This window comes from Ovis canadensis, chromosome 13, assembly GCF_042477335.2.
Source record: "Ovis canadensis isolate MfBH-ARS-UI-01 breed Bighorn chromosome 13, ARS-UI_OviCan_v2, whole genome shotgun sequence".
Taxonomy (NCBI): domain Eukaryota; kingdom Metazoa; phylum Chordata; class Mammalia; order Artiodactyla; family Bovidae; genus Ovis; species Ovis canadensis.
This window is the reverse complement of record NC_091257.1, coordinates 70,151,455-70,174,705: the sequence shown is the minus strand read 5'-3', so window position 1 is coordinate 70,174,705 and position 23,251 is coordinate 70,151,455. Positions and strand designations below refer to the sequence as shown.

General features: G+C 52.8%; 1 protein-coding gene across 1 annotated transcript in view; it reads right to left on the bottom strand.

Annotated features, from left to right (window-relative positions):
• The window catches only part of TAF4 (TATA-box binding protein associated factor 4), a 65,190-nt gene extending 42,934 nt beyond the window's left edge, over positions 1-22,256 (bottom strand). The window contains exons 1-2 of the mRNA XM_069546792.1: positions 21,947-22,256; positions 20,912-21,865 (exon numbers count right to left, since the gene is read on the bottom strand). Coding sequence (XP_069402893.1) covers positions 20,912-21,865; positions 21,947-22,193 — 1,201 coding nt within the window. The 5' untranslated portion in view covers positions 22,194-22,256. The remainder of the gene's footprint in view (positions 1-20,911; positions 21,866-21,946) is intronic.
• Between the last annotated feature and the right edge of the window lie 995 nt (positions 22,257-23,251).

The following is a 23,251-nucleotide window of genomic DNA, read 5'->3' as shown; positions in this document are numbered from 1 at the left end:
CTCTGGAAAAGAGCTTGGCAGATTAAAAAGTTAACATTCACTTACAATATCCAACAGTCCCACTCCTATGCATCTGCCCAGCAGAAGTTAAAACTCATGTCCATACAGAGATTGACAAGAAAGTTTACAGAAGCCATATTATTTTTTTCTTATGTGTGTCAAATTGACAATACTGTGCTAGTTTCAGTTATTCAGCTTCACAGAAGCACCATCCTTAATAGTCAAAAGCGGGAAACCCAAATACCCACCAAATGGTGACTGGACAAATAAAACTCCATATCCATCCACTGCACGGAACACTGCTTTACAACAAAAAGCCATATACCAATATACACAACAGCTTGGAAATTTTCACAAGTATTCTGCTAAGTAGAAGCCGGACAGAAAAGACTATCACTGTGTAAGTTCATTTATATAAAATTCTAGAAAAGGCAAAATCATAGAGACTGGGCAGATGACCAGCTAACCACCGAGGCAAGGGGCAAAAGGAAAAACTTTTTCAGCCTGTGGAACAATTCTCTATCTTGACTGTGGTGATCGTTACATAATTTATGTTTGCTAAAACTCACAAAACTATATCTTGAGAAGGGTAAATTTTACTGTATGAAAACTATGCCTCAATAAGAGAGACTTTAAAAAATAAACACAGTGAGAGACCACCGCACATCCACTGGAACAGCTAGATGAAGCAGCCTTCCCATGCCAAGCCCTGGCTGGGACATGGAGCAACAGGAACTCTCGGAAATTCACACAACCACTCAGGAAAGCAGTGAGGTGGCCTCTGATGAGACTGGACGTGCACTTCCATACGACTCAGCAATCCCACTCCTAACATTCATGCAGGAGGAGAGCGTGTCTACGCACATGTCCACATGAAGGCAGGGCACTGATGTTACAGTGTCGATCGTCACAGTCAAAAGCAGGAAGTGACCCACCACGAACGGATGAACGTACGGCGTGTGTCCAAACGTGCAATGCTGCTCAGCACGGTCAACGCATCACTGGCACACACAGCCACATGGGTGAACTCAAACCATGCATGGAGGGAAGAGCGACTGACACCAGAAAGCACATGGCACATGACTTTATACACAGGAAATTTTAGAAAGGCAAAACCAGACGGCAGTGACAGAAAAGCAAAAAGGACATTTGCATGGGCCCAGGGTGACCTAGGGTAACCAAGAATCCTGCGTCTTGTGATGGGGGACAGACAGGGCATCCACTTCCCAAAATTCCATCTGTGTTCTCAAAACAGATCCACTCTGTTGCATGCAGATACCCCAAAAAGACTTTAACGTGTGCTGATGAGTGTTTCAAGACGAGCCCTGTCAACCCTAAAACATCACAGACCAGACTTCCAAGTCACCCTGGAAGCTGAGGCCCCACTCCCAGTGCACAGCAGACTGGACCAGAACCACTGGGCTTTTGCCCTCCACAGGCAGGACTGCCCTCCACCTCCAGCCCAACACTTGCCGGCAGACCCATGCTGATGGATACCTTTGATCATTCATTTCATTGAAAAATGAAAAACGTCATTTTCAACTATCCCCCTCCAAATGTACTTTTAAGTTTTAGTGTATGAACATGCAGAAAGGTATCACTACAAAAAATGATTTCTTCTCAGAGTATCCTAGATATAAAATGTAGTTTTTCAATCAAAACGTCACTAGATGATGATCTCTTTAGATGATTTGCTAAAAAAAAGAAAATCAAGATTCAAGTCGATGTATATGCCACCTACAGAAAAAAGAGGAGAAAGAATATTATCTCTGTGTGCATATTTATTTCTACAAAAAGACATACTTGAAAAGAGGGCCCACAGACTAATATATATCCCTCTAGGGGAACGGAAGAAAGCGGGACTAGAGTTGAAAGTCCTTCTAAAAAGCTCAGCATTCATACAATGGAAATGTCTGAAAATGTTTCACACATTCAAAATACAAAATTACAACAAACAAAAAAAATAGGAACTAACGTTTAAAACAAAGTAAAACAAAAATAGAAAAAAAGTAAACCATGTATCAAATTGGTAGCACAGAACAAAAGAAAAGATTATTTTAATGGAGTCTTGAACATATAAACAACTGCAAAGAAGGGCTTTCCTGGTGGCACAGTGGATAAGAATCCGCTCTGCAGCCCATGCGCCACGACCACTGAGGCCATGCTCCACGAGAGAAGCCACCGCAACTAGCGTAGCCTCTGTGCATCAGTGAAGACCCAGCGCAGACATAAATAAATGAAATCTTAACACTATAAATACACACACAGTGTCAAAGACTTGGCGGGTAACCCATGTTAGAAACACCAAGAGGAGCCCCTCCCCTCAGAGACCAGGCCCAGCCCCTGGCTTTTCCAGAGCCATTTTCCTCTAAAGACCATTCCCCATCTTGCTGGGAAAAGTTCATCTCCAGGCCTGGGACCCCGAGAGCACAGGACACAGTGAGCACTCACAGCCCAGCAGGACAGAATGCAGAGCCATCCCCACCCGACCTGGCCCCCAGTGCAGAGACAGGGGACAACAAGAAGGAGGCACCTCCAGAAACGCGGTGTGAGCCACTTGCCTTACAACACACAGACCAATCCCAGACACAGCCAAGACCATGAGGAAACACACACGAGAAGACACAGTAAGCATCTGGGTCGTTCCCAGAGCAAGAGCCCGCCCACACAGGCACGTGAAGAACCCACCCTCCACCACTCACCCCACGCACGCTCCTGCCCGCCACAGCACATCTTCCCTCTCCGCAGGGTCCCATCATGTACAACAGGCCTGGCCCAGAGCTGGCACTAGACTAGTACTGAAGAGTGAATGACGGGTCACTTACATGCACACCCATTAAGATCATGTTAACCAGAGCATAGTTAAGGACCTGGGAAATCCTGGACATCAAGAAACAATGGGTCAGAGATTATTATAATGACCTCTTGGTGACAGAAATAATAGTACATATTAATAATAATCATTCTTTTCCCGCACTTTTTCCCTGTTCACCGAATTTTCTACAATGGAAATAAACTGAGAGACCAGATCTTACCTGGTTGGTTTGTAAGACGAGGAAACGTGTACCTTACCAAGGCCACTTCTGAAACGACCCCCACACATCCGCCCACTGGAGGTGCGCTCAGTCCTTTTCACTCTACCGGCCTCAGTGGGAGCAGACGGAGTGGGGGACCCCACAGGGGCCTTCCTCAGAATTCCTCTGACGACTGCGCGTGTGTTTGCCAGCCGTTTTCAAGATCTGTCTTATGTCTATTGCAAACTCCTGCCGTTCTGAACAGAGCTGTCTCCTCACTGCTGTCCTCAGCCCTGAGGCACCACCTTCTCAGAGTGAAGCCAGCAGGCACTGAGAGCAGGACTTCTAAAGATAACGAGCATTCACACTTGTTCCCAGCAAGGGAACCTGACATTCCCTAAAACAGGAACCCTAGACGTGAACAGGAAACTGTAAACTCAGGCACAAGTAGAGAAGACCCTACCCAAAAGAAAAAGGACACTGTCGTCGGTGGATCCTTGGTGAAGCTGCTGCCCTCAGGGAGACCTCCAGAGGCACAGCCTGGTTGTAAAGAACCAGACTCACAAGTGGGGGTGGTGACATCGCACAAGACGCTGAGAAAACAAGCCCTTCTCTCTTCTGTAAAGGGAGTACTCACACCGTTCAACCGCAAAGTGCTTAACCTGCACAAGCAGGGCTCTGCCGTAAGAAAAGTGACCCCTGGTCTCCACACCAAGCGTGTGGGGAACACAAGCATCCGCCATCAAATTCTAGTCCTGTGGAAAACGACACGTCAAGGGGACCAGAGATCTATCGTCTCAACACAGCGCCCGGACTCCCTTACCAAGACACTCAGACGTGGCTGCCTGACGGACAAGCAGCACCCACGCCACTATTTCCTGGGATCCCCCAGACTCACTCTTCCACCTACCTCATAGCCCTTCACCAAGGCTGGCCCCCACCCCCACCCCGCAGCCACCCAGCAGCCACCTCCCTCCTCACTATCCATGGGGTATGGGAACCAGCCCACCCCCAACCCAGAGCAGGACACCCCGGGTGGGGAGGGTCACTTTCTAACACAAACACCCAATTCACCCTTGAAAGTCCCAAAAGCCCTTTGGGGCTCAGGTGGGGCCAGGTCTCTCGGGCTGCAACACTGGCCCTTGCCACCAGAACCCCAGACCAAGGAAGGGACGCGCATTCCAGAAATGCCCTTCTCAGAACCCTGGATTCGCTCAGGGACAGAGACCCGGACAGGATAGGGGGTCTCCCTCAGCCCTCCCCTGCCAAGTGTGTGCCCCTAGCGTCCCATGGAGGCTCCCCAAATATCCCCATTCATAGTAAAAAGTCTCAATACAGGAAAAAAGATCAATTACCTCAACTTGATAATCTATAAACAGTTGACAGCTAACATCATACTGAATACTCAAAGCTTTTCCACTAAGATCTGGTGCGGGCAAAAATGCCCCCCTCTCACCACTGCTTTAAACCGGAAGTCCTGGCCAGGGCAATAAAAGGAAATAAACAGTATACAGATTGGAAAAGAAAAAATAAAACTGCCTTCGTTCACATATCATATGATCATCTATGCAGAAAATCCGGAAGAACTGACCAAAAAACGAACAACTCCTTGGAACTAATGAACAGTTATAGCAAGGTTGCAGGATACGAAGTTAATACATAAAATCCGATTGCTTTCCTATAAACAAACAATGAATAAATGTAATTTGAAATTAAAAACACAATATCATTTATGTTAGCATCAAACAAATGAAATCAGTTCAGTTCAGTCGCTTAGTCATGTCCGACTCTTTGCGACCCCATGAATCACAGCACGCCAGGCCTCCCTGTCCATCACCAACTCCCGAAGTTCATTCAGACTCGTGTCCATCGAGTCAGTGATGCCATCCAGCCATCTCATCCTCTGTCATCCCCTTCTTCTCCTGCCCCCAATCCCTCCCAGCATCAAAGTCTTTTCCAATGAGTCAACTTTTCGCATGAGGTGGCCAAAGTATTGGAGTTTCAGCTTTAGCATCATTCATTCCAAAGAAATCCCAGTGTTGATCTCCTTCAGAATGGACTGGTTGGATCTCCTTGCAGTCCAAGGGACTCTCAAGAGTCTTCTCCAACACCACAGTTCAAAAGCATCAATTCTTCGGCGCTCAGCCTTCTTCACAGTCCAACTCTCACATCCATACATGACCGCAGGAAAAACCATAGCCTTGACTAGACAGACCTTAGTTGGCAAAGTAATGTCTCTGCTTTTGAATATACTATTTAGGTTGGTCATAACTTTTCTTCCAAGGAGTAAGTGTCTTTTAATTTCATGGCTGCAGTCACCATCTGCAGTGATTTTGGAGCCCCCAAAAATAAAGTCTGACACTGTTTCCACTGTTTCCCATCTATTTCCTATGAAGTGATGGGACCAGATGTCATGATCTTCGTTTTCTGAATGTTGAGCTTTAAACCAGCTTTTCCACTCTCCTCTTTTACTTTCATCAAGAGGCTTTTTAGTTCTTCACTTTCTGCCATAAGGGTGGTGTCATCTGCATATCTGAGGTTATTGATATTTTTCCCGCCAATCTCGAGTCCAGCTTGTGTTTCTTCCAGCCCAGCGTTTCTCATGATGTACTCTGCATATAAGTTAAATAAGCAGGGTGACAATATACAGCCTTGACAGACTCCTTTTCCTATTTGGAACCGGTCTGTTGTTCCATGTCCAGTTCTAACTGTTACTTCCTGACCTGCATATAGATTTCTCAAGAGGCAGGTCAGGTGGTCTGGTATTCTCATCTCTTGAAGAATTTTCCACAGTTTACTGTAATCCACACAGTCAAAGGCTTTGGCATAGTCAATAAAGCAGAAATAGATGTTTTTCTGGAACTCTCTTGCTTTTTCCATGATCCAGCAGATGTTGGCAGTTTGATCTCTGGTTCCTCTGCCTTTTCTAAAACCAGCTTGAACATCAAGAAGTTCACGGTTCACGTATTGCTGAAGACTGGCTTGGAGAATTTTGAGCATTACTTTACTAGTGTGTGAGATGAGTGCAACTGTGCAGTAGTTTGAGTATTCTTGGCATTGCCTTTCTTTGGGATTGGAATGAAAACTGACCTTTTCCAGTCCTGTGGCCACTGCTGAGTTTTCCAAATTTGCTGGCATAATGAGTGCAGCACTTTCACAGCATCATCTTTCAGGACTTGTTATAAATCTAACATAATGCCTACAATGATGAATTAAGTCAAAGGAGAACTAAATCAACGAAGAAATGGATATTCCACATTTATGTAGAGAAAGGCTCGATACTGTCTAGATGTTAGTTCTTCCCAACTTGATCTGTAGACTCAACACATTCCCAATCAAAATCCCAGTGCATTATTTCATGAGTATCAACAAGCAGATTCTGAAGTACACATGGAGAGGAGGCCAAAGACCCACCACGGGCCCCAGAGCACTGAAGGAGAACAGAGCTGGAGGAGTGAGTACCCGGCTTCAGCACTTACTAAAATGCTACAGTAGCGGAGACAGAGTGGTTCAGGGAAAGAATAAACAGATCAATGGAACAAAGCAGAGAGCCCAGAAACAGACCCCCATAAACACAGTTAACCGATCGTGGACAAAGGAGCAAAGCAACACAACAGAGCAAAGACAGTCTCTTCAACAAATGGTGCTGGAACCATTGGACACCCCTCCACCAGCAAAAGATGACTCTAGACACAGACCTTACACCCATCACAGGAATGAACTCAAATGTATCACAGACCTAAATGTAAGGTGCAAACTATGAAACTCCTGGAAGATAACAGAAAAAAACCTAGGTGATGCAGGCACAGTGATGCCTTTTCAGATACAACACCAAAGGCACAGTCCATAAAAGAGAAAACTGATAGGCTGAATTTCATCAAAAGTGAAAACATCTGTTCAACAAAAGACAATATCAAGAGAACGAGAAGACAAGTCATAGACTGGGAGAAGAAAATACTTGCAAAAGACACATCGATAAACTGTAATCCAAAATATGCAAAGAACTCTTAAAACTCATCAAGAAAACAAACAACCTAATTGGAAATAGGCCAAAGACCTAAACAGGTATCTCAGCAAAGTACAGAAGGCAAACAAGCACACGGAGAGATGCTCCACATAGTATGTCATCAGGGAAACCCGAATTAAAGCAACAAGATGCTGCTGCTGCTGCAACTACTGCTGCTAAGTCACTTCAGTCGTGTCCGACTCTGTGCAACCCCACAGACGGCAGCCCACCAGGCTCCCCCATCCCTGGGGTTCTCCAGGCAAGAACACTGGAGTGGGTTGCCATTTCCTTCTCCAATGCATCAAAGTGAAAAGTGAAAGGGAAGTCGCTCAGTCATGTCCGACTCTTAGCGACCCCATGGACTGCAGCCTACCAGGCTCCTCTGTCCATGGGATTTTCCAGGCAAGAGTACTGGAGTGGGGTGCCATTGCCTTCTCCAAAAGCAACGAGATGCTACCACACTCCAAATAGAAAGGCCGAAACCCAGAACACTGACAACACCGAGTGCTGGTGAGGGTGTGGGGCAACAGGAACACTCGTTCACTGCTGGCGGGGATGTGAAACGGTGCGGTCACTTGGGAAGACAGTTTGGCAGTTTCTTACCATACAATGCAGCAACTCTTGCTCCTATTTACCCGAAAGAGCTGAAACTTACATCCACATGACAACCCGCATATGGACGTTACAGCAGCCGTATGGGGAAGTGTCAAAACTTGGAAGAAACCAAGATGCCCTTCACTAGGTGATGGATAAACAAACAGTAGAGCGCCCGGATGGTGGAGCGTCACAGAGTGATCAATAGAAATGAACCATCAAGCCATGACAAAGACATGGTGAAACCCTGAGTACATATTACCAAAGAAAGAAGCCAATCAGAGAAAACAGCAATAGCGTATGGTTCCAACTATATGCCATTCTCGGAGAAGGCAATGGCACCCCACTCCAGTACTCTTGCCTGGAAAATCCTATGGACGAAGGAGCCTGGTAGGCTGCAGTCCATGGGGTCACTAAGAGTTGGACACAACTGAGCGACTTCCCTTTCACTTTTCACTTCATGCATTGGAGAAGGAAATGGCAACCCACTCCAGTGTTTTTGCCCGGAGAATCCCAGAGACGGGGGAGCCTGGTGGGCTGCCGTCTATGGGGTCGCACAGAGTTGGACACAACTGAAGTGACTTAGCAGCAGTAGCATATGCCATTCTGGAAAAGACAAAACTATGGAGAGAGTGAAAAGATGAGTGATTGCCAGGGGTTGAAGAAGGACAACAAGATGGAGCACCAAGCACTGTGTGGGCAGTAAAGCACTCTGTGTGACGCTGTCGTGATGGAGACGCAGCATGACACGTTCGTCCAGACCCACAGAAGGCACAGCACGGCAGCGAGCCCGGCTAGAAACCGTGGGCGATGCGCCAATGCAGGCTTACCAGCTGTAACAAATGCATCTTCTGGTGGGGGTTGTGGATGCTGAGGGAGATTGTGTGTGTTGGGGGCAGGGGTGTATAGAAAATCGCTAGATTTTCCTCAAATTGTTGTGAAACTAAAAATGCTTTTTAAAAAATTATTATTTTTTAATCTACTTTTGCTAGTATGGAATTCCAGTTGAGCTGTTTCAAATCCTGAAAGATGATGCTGTTTAAGTGCTGCACTCAATATGCCAGCAAATTTGGAAAACCCAGCAGTGGCCACAGGACTGGAAAAGGTCAGTTTTCATTCCAAACCCAAGAAAGGCAATGCCAAAGAATGCTCAAACTACCGCACAATTGCACTCATCTCACACACTAGTAAAGTAATGCTCAAAATTCTCCAAGCCAGGCTTCAGCAATATGTGAACCGTAAACTTCCAGATGTTCAAGCTGGTTTTAGAAAAGGCAGAGGAACCAGAGATCAAATTGCCAACATCCACTGGATAATCGAAAAAGCAAGAGAGTTCCAGAAAAACATCTATTTCTGCTTTATTGACTATGCCAAAGCCTTTGACTGTGTGGATCACAATAAACTGTGGAAAATTCTTCAAGAGATGAGAATACCAGACCACCTGACCTGCCTCTTGAGAAATCTATATGCAGGTCAGGAAGTAACAGTTAGAACTGGACATGGAACAACAGACCGGTTCCAAATAGGAAAAGGAGTCTGTCAAGGCTGTATATTGTCACCCTGCTTATTTAACTTATATGCAGAGTACATCATGAGAAACGCTGGGCTGGAAGAAACACAAGCTGGACTCAAGATTGGCGGGAAAAATATCAATAACCTCAGATATGCAGATGACACCACCCTTATGGCAGAAAGTGAAGAGGAACTAAAACGCCTCTTGATGAAAGTAAAAGAGGAGAGTGGAAAAGCTGGTTTAAAGCTCAACATTCAGAAAACGAAGATCATGACATCTGGTCCCATCACTTCATGGGAAATAGATGGGAAACAGTGGAAACAGTGTCAGACTTTATTTTTGGGGGCTCCAAAATCACTGCAGATGGTGACTGCAGCCATGAAATTAAAAGACACTTACTCCTTGGAAGAAAAGTTATGACCAACCTAAATAGTATATTCAAAAGCAGAGACATTACTTTGCCAACTAAGGTCCGTCTAGTCAAGGCTATGGTTTTTCCTGCGGTCATGTATGGATGTGAGAGTTGGACTGTGAAGAAGGCTGAGCGCCGAAGAATTGATGCTTTTGAACTGTGGTGTTGGAGAAGACTCTTGAGAGTCCCTTGGACTGCAAGGAGATCCAACCAGTCCATTCTAAAGGAGATGAGTCCTGGGTGTTCATTGGAAGGACTGATATTAAAGCTGAAAGTCCAATACTTTGGCCACCTTATGCAAAGAGTTCACTCACTGGAAAAGACTCTGATGCTGGGAGGGATTGGGGGCAGGAGGAGAAGGGGACGACAAAGGATGAGATGGCTGGATGGCATCACTGACTTGATGGACGTGAGTTTGAGTAAACTCCAGGTGTTGGTGATGGACAGGGAGGCCTGGCGTGCTGCGATTCATGGGGTCACGAAGAGTCGGACATGACTGAGCGACTGAACTGAACTGGACAGTCCAGGGTAGAGCCCCAAACCCCACCTGAGAAACAGCCTCTGAGTGACTGGCTGATAGTGGAACAATCTCCTCCCACTCCAAGACCCTCTAAACCAAGAGTAAAGGAACCTAAGAGGTACTAAGCTCGCAAGAGGAGGAGAGAGTAGATGGACAGGAATCCCCTGGCAGTCCGGTGGCTGGGACGCACGCTGCCCTCTCTCCTCCACAGCATCCTTCGCAGGCTCCACCTGTTCCACCCTCTAGGGGTCACAACACCCAGAACCCATCTCTGGCAGCTTCTATTCTCCCGGCTATCCTACCCTCCCCCAAACCAGGTGAGCACACAGTCCCTGTGGTGTGAAGAGCAATCCCCCTTTTAAGAATCCCTTTCTAGGTCCCAGCCCTGAACCCACTTCCTAACTCACACTCATGTGGGTAGACGACCCAAACTCAAACTTCTAGAACCAAGCATGTGACTTTCCTAAGGGAGTCACTGGCCTGCTCGCAGGATGTCCCACACGCTGCTGGGAAGTGGCAACGCTTCCTGGATGACAATTCCTCCCACAACAGGTCTGTGCCCCCTGCTCCCCCACTGGAGACTGGGGCAAGGATCCCCACACAACAAAACACCACCCACCCTACAGGAGGGGCACCCCTGCACCATAACATCCAAGGCCCCAGAAAATGGCCCACAGCACAGCTCTCCCTACAAAGGGACAACAAAATCCAACACATGGTTCTGCTATGTATAGCAAGATGCCCCGAGCGGGTAGGAGCAGAAAACGAGGGTGTGGTGACCACAAGTGGGGACACAGGCTGCCGCAGCTGGGGAGGTAGGGTCCAACCGTTACACGGGAGGCAGGCAGAGACCCCGGTCTCCTGCCAGGGGTGTCACAGGTGATTATTTAACTGGTAAATGACCAGAGACTGTGACTCATTCAACTCTACACACCTCACATCCAAACACCCCCTGCCCTCCACTGGCCTCCGTCTCAACCAATGCTTCCTGAAGTTTCGGCCAGTCTGCTAAACGATGGACTGTCCACAAACACCCCCAGGTCTCCGGGACTCCCCACATGAGCACCATGCCAACACAGAAGTCAAGGCAGAGCAAGGCCCAGGTGCCCTGCTTCACTGATGAGACCACCATCGAGACCAACGGGTAATTCCCAGAAAGTCCCACCTACACAGACTCAGAACAGCTGCCCTGCTGTCTGGAGCTCCTGGAGACAAGCCTCAGGAGAGACCCATTGTCCTGAGGAAGGGCCTGTTCTGCCAGGGGCCATGGGTTCTGAAGCCACACCTTCAGAGGGTTCAAGCCCATCCTCTGGACAACTGCCCTCAAGTGAAGGAACACACGACACAAAACAGGTGGGAACACACTGATCCCAGTAGTGTCCCTGCACAGCCATGAAAGTGGGCTCACCCTGGGCCCCCCCTCCCTGCACACAGGTTACTCCTGCTGGCCAGCTGTGCTGACCCAGGGAATGGGGCTCAGATGCTCTGACAGCTCTGCCTGTGCCCACGCGTCCCTGCACGGCCTGCCCCACCTTGTGGTGGCTAGGCCGGAACAGGACACTTCTCTCTAGGGTGGCAGGTCCCCAGCAGCCGGCAGCCTCCACGGTCACCAAGCCAACACTACCCCCAAGCGCAGCCTCAGAGACACTCAGAGGCGTGTGGTTTCCCAACTGCTCAGCATGGAAGGAAAGCAGAGTCGGCCCACGAGGGCCCAGGCCAGGCTGCCAAGGCACACAGAGATTGGGAGCCTTGCCTGGACCCACACGATCCCTAATGAGCTCTTTGCCCATCATCCCCATGGCCCAGCTGGAGGCTGTCTTCATCACCCGAGGACTTTCAAGGTGGACATTCTGAACTGAGTTTAACTGCAAAACACGTCACTAAGCGGCATGAAACCTGACTTGTTATCTAATCAGTCCAAAGCAGCAGAGGAAACTGCGGAGCATCCAGAACTGAACAGAACAGGCAGAAAGCCTATTTTGAGAAATTACACCAAGGGAGGGAGTGACTAATGACACGGCAACTCAGAAATGACATTCCACTAGCCCCACCCCCACTGATCCGCAGAGGTTCAGCCATGCCCCGCCCATCAGAAGGGCACTCCCTGAGGGCAGGACAGTCCTGCTTCAGCACCAGGTCGGACTTGAACTTGGTGCTCAGTTCATGCTTGCTGATCAATGAGCAGCCAAGGTCTGGAATCACCGCCCTGGCCTGTGGGGCCACGAATAGGGCCACTGACTGTCCACCGAAACAGCTCTGTGCCTTCAGGGCCCAGCTGGAGGAGCCGTGGCCTCTGCCCTTCGAGGCCAGGGTGCCTCCTGACAGCTCACCCTCCCAGTCAGCAGGGTGGCCTCTACCGGAGCGCTTGCAGGGGCCATGAAGGGCCTTTCAAAGCCAGGACCACGGAGCACAGCTCCTGCCGCCAGGAGAAGCCCACAGCCGGGCACTCCATGCCCTGCCACGCCTGCTCTCCAGACAGGAAGCGAGCATGCTCCCTGGGACAGCCTCTCCACATGCAGGCTTTCCCTGTGCAGAGCCTGGTCCCTGAACACCAGCTGCTCCAGTGGGCACAGCCCAGAGGGCATACCGGAAAGAGGGCAGCACCCATCCCAGGCCCTTGGTAAGTGGCCATTAGGTCCTTGAAAAGCGACTCACCTCCAGTCTCAGCATCTTCAAAGGAGGTCATCTGCAGGGAACCATCAGCTCCAGAAACCAACAGGCCCCTGAAGACCTACAGATGCCTACCCACTGGCACATGGCAGGAGTCAAGGACTGCACACACCTGGGCTCGCTGACTTCGAGCCCCACAAGGAGAGTACTGACATTCATTCTAGGGGGTCTTCATAACAAGGCAGAGAGGCCAGCGGACAGCACTTCCCCAGTGACAACGTCCAACATCACAAAATACTCTACCCAGAAGGACTGGCAGCATTCAGACTCCCCCCTTCCACCTTACCCTCTGCCCAGCAGGGTCTGCCCTTTTCCACCTTGTCCCAGAAGGCAGCTTTCTCTCTCTGGATCTGCACTGAGGCTCCCGTGGGGGTGACCCCACGACGAAAAATTCCATCAAACACCACAACTCCCAAATTCTGACCTCTTCCGACCTCTCCTTCAATCTTCTGCTTATATTCAACTCCCTCCATTTCCTCTACAAACAGACATCTCAAATTTAACATCTCCAAACAAGCATACTTGTGCCCACCCCCACTGGCCCCCAGGGAATATTCCACCTTCTTTCATGTCACCCCAGTCCCCAACCTCACTGCCCCCAGGAGGCCCTGTCCTTACCCCTGACCTCCAACCTATCAGTAGGCCCACCATGCTCCATGTCAACACTGGCATCCCAGGCCCAGCTGCCTGCCTATGCCTGGATGCTTCCCTGGCCACCACCAACCCCTGCTGGCCAACCTGCCTCTACCTACCTCACCCCTGTATTCCACACACACAAAGTGCTCTCATAACACAGCTCAGATCTGACCACTGCCCTGCTGAGAACCCTGGAATAAATTCAACCCCCAGCACTTCTGAATGCACAGCTCTGTGACCAGCCGGCCCCCAGCCAGCCCCCATGGCTCCCCCAACTTGGGCTCTCCTCCCTGACCTGCTCTCAAGTCCCCGCACTGGCTCCTTTCTCTCCTGAACCCAGGTCCCCAGCAGCATGCAGCTCCCTTCTCACCACCCAGGCCTCAACTGCCTGCTCGGAAGGGCTTCTGGTCCCTTGTCCACTCCTTCATCAACCTGGGGTAAGAAACCCGCAAAACCAAGCCCCCAACAGCAGGGGCTCTGTGGGTCTGGGGCCCCAGCCTGGAGGCTAGCATCCACAGCAGCCTGGCTCACTCGCTCAGTCCACGCCTGGAAAGCAGGACACAGTCTCCACCAACACCTCCATCAACCAAAGGCCTAATTACCCTCACAAAGTTTAAGAATCCAGACGCGAAACCAGATACGACTTGCTAAAGGAAATCTTTAGAACACTGCTGGTTTCTAAAAAGTCACATTTTGGCCATGTTTCTAAACACCACGGTTTTAAAAGCGTAAACAGACGAGTCCTTCAAAAGACACCAGTATCAAAGACTTGAAAACGTTCAGCACAGCAGGCGCACAGAGTGGACACGGGACAGCCACGCCAGACCAGTGGACATGAGCACTGCAGGGTGTCACGGTGCTGAGATGAAGTGCTGGCCCGAGGCAGAGGGGCACCAAAGGGAACTTCAAAGACCACTGAGGGGTGGGAGCCACACCCAAAACTTAGGAGAAGGCAGCCCTTATGGGGTGACCCCGACTCGGTAAAAGTCAGAAACACTTCTGCACCCGACATGGGCTGAGATGACATCACCAAAATAAGACCTGGCCAACAAAGTGAGGTTACAAGTGATGTCTTTTCCCTCCTTACACTTTTCCTCTCTTTCCAAACTTCCTATAATGAATAAAACTAATTTTATGATCAGAAAAAACAAGTGGGCAAAGAAATCATTTTCAAGTGACCAACAATTTGTATAACACAGTTTTATTTTTACAAAATCAAGAACATATTCCTTTATAACTCTTTGAATAGTCACCGTGATACTTAAGATGCTATTATTTTACAGCATTTTTACAAGATCAAAAAGGCTCGACACAGGCCTGTCTCTTCCGTGCTGAGCTCACTAACGCCTGGCGTTCATCTGAACAAACTTCATGAAGACGAGCCCCCCTGTGAGAGCTGTACAAACTCCTTTGTACACCTTTCCTGAGTGGCTGTCCACGTACTTCAGCACAAAGAGCAGAAAAGCTGCCTTCTCCCCCCGACCCCGAGACTCAGGTGTAAGCACAGTATACACTTCCTCTCCAAAGCCCGTGGCCTCCTTGCTGACCCCACCGGGCCCTTTCTGCCTGACCAGCAGGCCAGCCACCCAGCACTGGGGAGGGGACTGAGGTCTCTGAGTCCTGCCCTGTCCATTCAGTGTTCACTCAGGCCACTGACCCCCAAAACAAGTCACTCACAAGGTAGAACCTTCTTACCACTTGCCCCTAAGTTCTGAAATCCAACATCCAATTTGAAGAACTGTATTAGGATTTCCCCATCTCTGGAGCAGGACGATACTCAAACAATACCAAGCCCTCCAGGACACAAGTTCCCCAGCATCAGCACCGACCCCCTGCACCCTCCTCTTCACCTGGTCACATACCTCCCAAGTTTGGGGCTCAACATCAGCAGGCATGTCCTGTCCTCCCAGGCCACATGGAAAACACAGAAAGGTCCCATCCAGGCTCTAACTTGGGGAGGGAAGGACAAACGTCCGACCCAGCTTCACAGGCCTGCAGGGCTGCAGAGGGGCTCTGCGCTCACAGGCCTGCGTCATGTCCATCAGGAAGCCCACGCTGGGAGGGTGGGGGGCTCCCCCCTCCACCCACACACAGTCTCCACCCACCCCCGAGCAGCAGCGCAGCCAGGCGGGCAGCCAGACAAGAAACAGGTGTGGCATCCATGCGCTTCTCAAACTGGGAGCAAGGGAGGAATCTAAATTGTGGACAACTTTGTCTTCCGAAGGTTTTATTTCTTGGTGTAGCTATTTGAGAATATGTAAAATTCAAAACTGTTAATTTAAAGCTTGCATGGCCCTATCCTAGAAATATAAAGTTTCCAACTTTCAAACATAATTTTATAGCACTTAATCTACTTCACTCGGCGTTAAAGAGCAATTATTCTAAGATGGTCTGAAGTGCAGTGTTTGTAATTTACAGACCAGGGGCCATGACCCCTTAGGCCCGAAAGGAAACAGCGCAATGCAGTCACCCGCCAGGCACACAACACCCAGGACGGAGGGTCCTGTGCAGCTCCCCTCTCACTTGTTTTTCTTTCTCAGTTTGTCCTGTTACTATCAAAAGCCTGATTAAACAATAGGCTGCCAACCTCCAGCCAAAGACAAATCTCAGAGGTGAGAGCCCCAAGCAGCGACAGAGTCAATCAAGACAATCTGAAAACCTGAGTCTCCTGCTTGTTATCAACTTGAAGACAAGGAAAAGCGCTTTTGAGAAAGATGCAAATTACCCCAAAGCTCAGGCAAGTTTCTCCAGAGTCCTTTCAAATCTCTGCTTCAAGATCTTCAAAAACAGTTTTAATTATGTTTTGATCAACTCACACACAACTAGTGATTTATAAAAAAAAGCTTTCTTCAGACGTATCACTTATGACGAGGAAAGCTTACATTTACACATTGCAATGGGCTCAAGAAGCATGTCAGAACCACCGTCATCTCATTACGATTTCAAAGAAACAAACAGGTGCGCCTGCCCCTACTGCTCTTTCCCACTGCCACCTCCCAAGCTAGGGCAGGGCAGAACCGGGCCAGTCCTGTTCTGATCCCACCCCACCGCTGGGGGCCCAGCGCCCACCAGTCAGCAACTTTGAAGGTATCTGAGGAGTCCAGGCTCCACCCCCACCATCCAGGGAGACAGGATGGCCACCCACCAGCCAGGAGACCATCTTCCTATCTGCTTCCTTCCAGAGCCCTAACATAAGGACTGACCCCTCCTGCAGCAGGACTGACTATTCTCAAACTTCTCAAACTCCAGTGACTCCACCACTACGGCAGGGTTCACTGCCCTGGAGCATAGTGAGCAGTGAGAAGAGACATCCCCAAAAGGCCTGGGGGTGCCTTTCCTGGTTGCTGCTAAAATGTGAGGATCATCAGTTCCAAAGACACCTATGTGGGCATGGGACATCATCCCAGGCCACATCACCAAGATAGCTATGTCCACACTAAAGAGACGGGGACAGTCAGGACAGAAGGTGGGGCAGAAAGCGAGGAGGAGGGACCGCCTGCTTGTCCACTGAGGGCCTCCCCCAAGCTGACAGTGGAGAAGTGACCTCAGAGACATCACCTCATCTGTCGCTGAGCAGAGCTGCCCCAAAGTTATTTTTCTTCCTTCTTTTCAAATCCTACTGTTATCTAAGTACATCAAGAGGAAAACTTGGTCAAGGCCTTTGGCCTAAAGTGAGCCCCTACCCAGGTCTACTCTCTCCGCAGAGAGTTGCACTCTGTGTCCCCCATGTCTGTCAGGACACATCCCCCAGATCTGCAGCCCACTTGTGAAACCTCAGCAACTTTCTCACCTACAGAACCAGGCTCCCCAGGGTGCTGAGAACCTATCCAATCTGGGCGCAGTTTTGATGGGAATAACGCCATCCTGTAGACTCGGCTACATCCACAGGACGTACTGCTTGAAGCTGATGACAAAGGCCAGGGAGCTGAGACAGCATGTGAATAAACACTACTTGACAGTCGTGCACAGTTCATCCCAATGCAGTTTCACAGCCTTCACAACAGGGTCAAGCCCACTCTCTACCTGGGGAAACTGAGGCCCCAGAAACCATGTCTTCTGTCCCAGGTGAAGAGTGCCCTCAAGTGACAACATATAAACTCCTAAGGCTATCCCTTGTGCCAAACACTTCTGCAGAAGTCGGCCACCAGAACATCCTGAGCCCCAAGCCCTGCCATCCTGCTCAGAGTCGACCATCCCAGAACTCAACCCGGTCTACACAGAAGCTGGCCCCCAGGTTCTTCTTCCTCTTTCCCCACCATCCAACAGTTCCATTCACCGAGGATGGGAACCCCACCCTAGACCCCGTCTTTCCAAGCACAGCCACCTTAAGACTATTCATCTTAAGTCAGCCCCATGCCAAGTCAGTCCTGAAGCCAGGATATAGAGGAAAGGCGTTCTCTCCTGGAATGAGAACTGTACTTCAGCCAAACCTGAGCATCACAGGAGGACAAATTCTCCATGAAAGCAGAGCAGACAGAGACACACACTACTGAAAATGCAAACTTGCCAACAAAAGATAACCTTTAGAAATGAGCATCTCTAACGTAACACCTATCTGAAAAGATCTCTTAAAACCATTTGCGCACATGCTAATTTTGGTGTCATATCACTTTTCTCTCCTTTCAACTACAATCATAATATTACTTTTATGTTATGACTACTCTAAGCTGTATAGAACTAACTAGTGCTCTTCACTGTTCTTGGGACCACCGCCTTTGCTGCAACAATCTCTCTGAAGACTCACGTGTTCTCAATATTCCCCACAGCAGATTAAAACTGAGACTCTGGTTCCTTCAAACAAGTAAATTAATCACAATAACATCAACGTCTCTTTACAAAACCATCCTGACAAAGACATCAAAACTGAATCTACTGAAACCAAATTCAACAGGAGCTCACAGTGGGCTGGGAGGATGAAATACGCAAGGCCTGGCGGCCCTCAGGGACTCTGTGAAGCCTCTGTCCCTCTGTTTCCATCACCACCACCCACCGACAGTGGGGCAGGCCTCTCTCACCGGTACTCAATTGCCAACAGTCTGTTATTTCACTTGACACCTATGTGTAGCTTTGAAAACCCTGCCCACCCCTAACCCCTGAGTACTAACCAGAGTGCATTATCAGCCAGGCGATAGCTATTTTCACAAGTTAATTCCACCTCTGCTTTATACATTTTTATGATGAGAGCTTTCAATGAACAGGAGACCTCAAGTAGAACTTAGTGTCTTCCAATCGATCAATTACATGAGGTAACTAGAATATTCATAATCTGTCACTTTGATTTATAAAATTAATTTGTACTATTTAAAAGAAAGTACTTTGTTGTGGGGAACTGATAGTAGTTTTAACTATGCTTTTTCTGCTCCTGCTTTTATTAAAATGATGGAACAGAATTAATCAGAGCTCCAAATGAGCGGATCGACTGTGGGGGTAGGGGAAGCATGAAGAGATGGATGTGAGTTTATTTTCTAGAAAGCATTTGGCCCCTTTAAAGCACAGCTCTCCGCATTTGTCACCCAAATGTCAACATGAGCTGTTCTCTACTCATACACACACACACACGCACGCGCACGCGCACACACACACACACGGGACTACCGCAAAGACTCATGAGAACTCATGCAAAGAGTCAGCACTTTTACAGTTTTCTTCAAGGAGTCGCCTACTTGTCACATGCAGACATCCTTAACACCGCCGGTAGAACAGGAGATGAAAGTGCGTCCAGGGTCAATCATGACAAAGCTGACAGAGGCGCCCTTTCAGAACCACAGCTTCCTCCCCCAGAAGGCGGCAGGCAGTGAAGGCTGCACCTATGCAGAGGCGAGGGGATCCAGTCAGCCCCAAACCGCCACACCTACAGGCATCACACGAGTGCCCCGGGGGGCCTCCTCCGCGGGCACAGCGCCAGCCTCACCAGCTCCACTGACTCACAAACTTCACTGACAGTTTTCAGAACAAAAGCGTCATGCAGGGAACTGTCCTGGCCAGGAGTGGGGCAGGGGCTGAGAACCACTGAGGGGATACTTTAATGAGTAACTAAAAAGTATTTTGACGTTTTACATAACCTGTTACCACCATGACTTCTCTTTTTTAAGCGTCACTAGAAATCAAACATATTTTCCACTAAAAGGTCAAAATACACATAATGTGCAAAACAGAACCTTTAATGAAAACCTCCTACAAACTCAAAAACAAAGCATGTTGTAAGAGGCACCCTGCACCTCTCAGGTACCTATTTCACATCACCTCCTCCTGGGATCAGGGCAGCCCTCACGACCACCCCCAAACAGCACTCTTGGCTGGAACCTTGCCTCCTCCCTTCTGTGGTGTGAAATCAGATCCCTGCCAGGTGCCGCCACCGCGCCAAACCTCACGGCACTGTGACAACAAGACCTTCCTTCTAAGACGCTGAAATCCTCTCAAGGTGACCAACGGCTGCTTCGGAAAGCACGAGGGGACGCACACACAGGCGGTGCTGCTTCCACTGCTCCTGCCACCAGCACACGTTACTACACGGCAGGGGAGGAGCGCTCTGCGTCCACGCAGGCCAGGCCGGGGATGGAAGCAGAGACTGGGAGCCTCCAGCGCTGGGGTTTCTCTCTGCCCAGCAAGCCCGAAAGAAAGCAGCGGGACACACTTAATGCCACGGGGACCTAGAAAGCCTTAAAAAGCTGCCCAGAGAACAGAAGATGGAGTGTAGGTTTGGAGACACTGCCTGTCCTCCTACACCATCTGTACCTCCAAAGGACTCACTGAACGGGGAGCCCCAGCCCACCGCTGACTGCATTGGTAACAATCAAGGTAACCGGGCGTCCTCCAAGTGAGGACTCCGTGCAGAACCACACGGCCACTACGGGAAGTGCTGAAAAACGACTGCAGGAGCCGCGTGAGGCAAGGGCTGTGACCAGGAAGGGTGTGTGCCCCGGGATCCCTACAAGCTCACCTGGGAACTCTGCCATCCTGGTGTCAGCAGGGGAGCAAAAGCTTTCCACGCAGGCTTGCCCAGCCTCACGGAGGGGGCGTCACTCCCCTGACCTCACCGGGAAAGGGGGTCCCTAGACCACCAGAAGGGGACACCAATCACAGACCAGCCCAGTAACAGAGCAGAAGAGTTCAGTGAGGACACAAACCATATGCCTGATCCCAGAAACCAGGGAGAGAACAGCCAAACGTGGGGAAGTCACCGGCCCAGACTGAATAACCCAGCAAGTTGTCCCGAGAGCGCCAGCTGCTACTGCTGTCCACTGTGGGGGCACCGGGCAGGGACACACAAGGCCAGGAGGAGAGAAGAGGGCCCACTCGGCGGAAGTCCCGACAGAGAAAGTTCCCCAACCCAAAGTGGAGAGTAGAAGCCAAGCCCCGCACAGCTAAGAGGCCCCAGCAGCCACATCACGCAACACTAGAGCACATACAGGCCCGGGACCGGCCCGGACCGGGGCAGAGACGCACCGGCAGGGCTTCATGACCTCCGCGTCCTGCCAGCCAGACAACTTCCTGGACTCCCGGCTGGGGAGCACACACACAGCCGCTCGGCGGCGCGGCCACTCACCTGGGGGCAGCTGGAAGTTCTGGATGTTGGTGGGGTTCTGCGGCGGCTGCGGCAGGCGTGGGGCGAGGACCGTGGGCGTCAGCGTGGCCCGGATCCCGCCGGTGGTGGCCGAGGGCGTCCTGGGCAGGCTCTGGGTCACCGCGCTGGCCGAGCCCTTGGGCAGCCCGGTGGGGGTGCCCGGGGCCGGCGGCGGGAGGCCGGCGGCGGCGGGCAGTGCCCCTTGCATAGTTGGCCCGAGGATCATGCCGGACCCCGCGCCGGCCGGGCAGCTGGTCGCCAGGGTCTGCGGCGGCGGGGGCGCCGGCTGCAGCGCGGTCTTGGGCGAGTCGGCCTTGGCCACCTGCGCGGGCGCGGCGGCGGGCCCGGGCTGACTGTTGGCGGCGGGCGCCGGGGCGGGCGCGGGCGCGGGGGCCGGGGCGGGCGTGGGGGCGGGCGTGGGGGCGGGCGCGGGCGCAGCGCTGCCCCCGTTCTGCGCGGCCGCCGGGGGTCCGGCCGGGGGCCCGGGCGGCCGGGCCAGGCTGGCGGCCGCGGGCGGCGGCGGCGGCGGGGCGGCGGCGGCGGGCGCGGGGGGCGCAGGGGGCGCGGCGGGCGCAGGGGCCGCGGGGGGCGAGGGGACGCGGGGCGCGGGCGCGGCGGGGGCGCCGAGGAAGGGCGGCGTCTGGATGACAGTGGCGGCGGCGGGCTTGGGCGGCGGCGGCGCGGGCGCGGGCCCGTTGTGGAGCAGGCTGACAGCAGGTGCGGCGGCGGCGCGGAGCGAGTTCCCCAGCGCGGCGCTCCCATTCAAAGTTTGCGCGGCGCCGGGGCCGCCGGGCGGGCCGTTGCGGGCGGCAGGCTTGGCGGCGGGCTCGGGAGCGGCCGCTGCCCCCGGCGGGCAGGCCCCGGCCGCGGCGCCCGCTCCGGCTCCGGCCCCGGCGCCCGCGCCGGCCTCGAGCGCGCTCAGCTTCGCGGCGGGCCCTGCGGAGACAAGCGGGGCGGCGCGGTGAGGACGCGGGCCCGGCCGGCGGCCGCCCGCGCTCAGGCCGCGCCGCGCTCTACCTGCGGGGGGCGGCTCCGGCGCCGCTGCGGGCGCGCCCTCGGCCGGCACGGCTCCGGCTCCGACATGGTTCCCGAGCGCGCCGGCGGCCGCGGCCCGCGCCTCGGGCGCGCGGGGCGCGAGGTGGTGGTGGTGGGCCGCGCTGGCCGCCAGCTGCGACTCGAGCGAGCCCACCAGGTCGCTCACCACTTTCTCGTCCACCTCGCTGTTGAAGAAGACCTCGTCCAGCAGATCCGAGCCCGCCGCCATCTTTCCTCCTCGGCCCGCCGCCGCCGCCGCTCGGCCGGCGCTGGGCGGGGAGGAGGCTCCGCGCGGGCGGGCGGGCGGGCGGGCGGGCGGCCGCGGGGGCGGGCGGGGGGCGGCGCGCGCCGGGCGGGGCGGGGGCGGCGGCCGGGCGGGGGGCGCGGGCGGCCGGGCGGGGGGGAGGGCGGTGGCAACGCGGTGCGCAGGCGCGGCGGCGTGCCCGCCCCCGCCCGCCGCCCGGCGCCTCACCATTGGCCGCGGCGCCCCCCCGCCCGGCTGCCCGGCGTCCCGTGATTGGCCGTACCGTGCACTTAAAAGGCGCGGCCAATGGCTGCGAGCGGCAGAAGCCGAGGCGCGGGCGGGCGGCCGGGGGTTTGCGGGCTAGTGGGCTGGGGGCCCGGGAGTCCTTGGTCTGGCGGGGATGGTGGGGTGCAGGTTGCCGGACGGGCCAGAGGCTGACGACCCGGAGGACAAGACGGGCGGGGACCGCGGCTGGGGCCTGGTGGGGGCGGCAGCAATGACTGGCTCTTTGTCTCCGCTTGCTCCAAAATGGCTGCGGCCGGAGCTGATGGGATCGCCGGGCGGGCGGGCGGGCGGGCGAGGGAGCGGGGACGCCTATATCGGAGCTAAGGCCGCCGCAGCCCGCGGGAACCCGGCACCCCGTGAGGGCACTGCCTGGGGGCTGGGTCAGCGAGGTAGCCTGGGCGTCGTCGCCATTGCTCCCGGGCGGGCGCAGGCCCCGAAGCTCGGGGCACCGGGCGGGGCGAGCGCGGGCCTGCCCCCCGGACCGGCGCCTCGGTCCGCCCGAGACCGGGCGTCTTGCGCCGTGATGTCCGCAGCTTGGGCGGCGGGGGCGGGGCAGGGGTCGGCGCCCGAGGCCACGCCAGGGTGACTCATCTCCTCCGGCTGCGCGGCCCCTGGCCGCGAGTGTCTGTAAATCACTGGGTGAGACGGTGGTGCCGGCCGGGACCAGCAGCTCGCGTAGGGAAAGGGAGCGTCCAGCTTGGAGGTTTTCCTGGGGTCCTTCTCTCCCGTTCTGTCCTTTTGACGAAGTAAGTTATTTA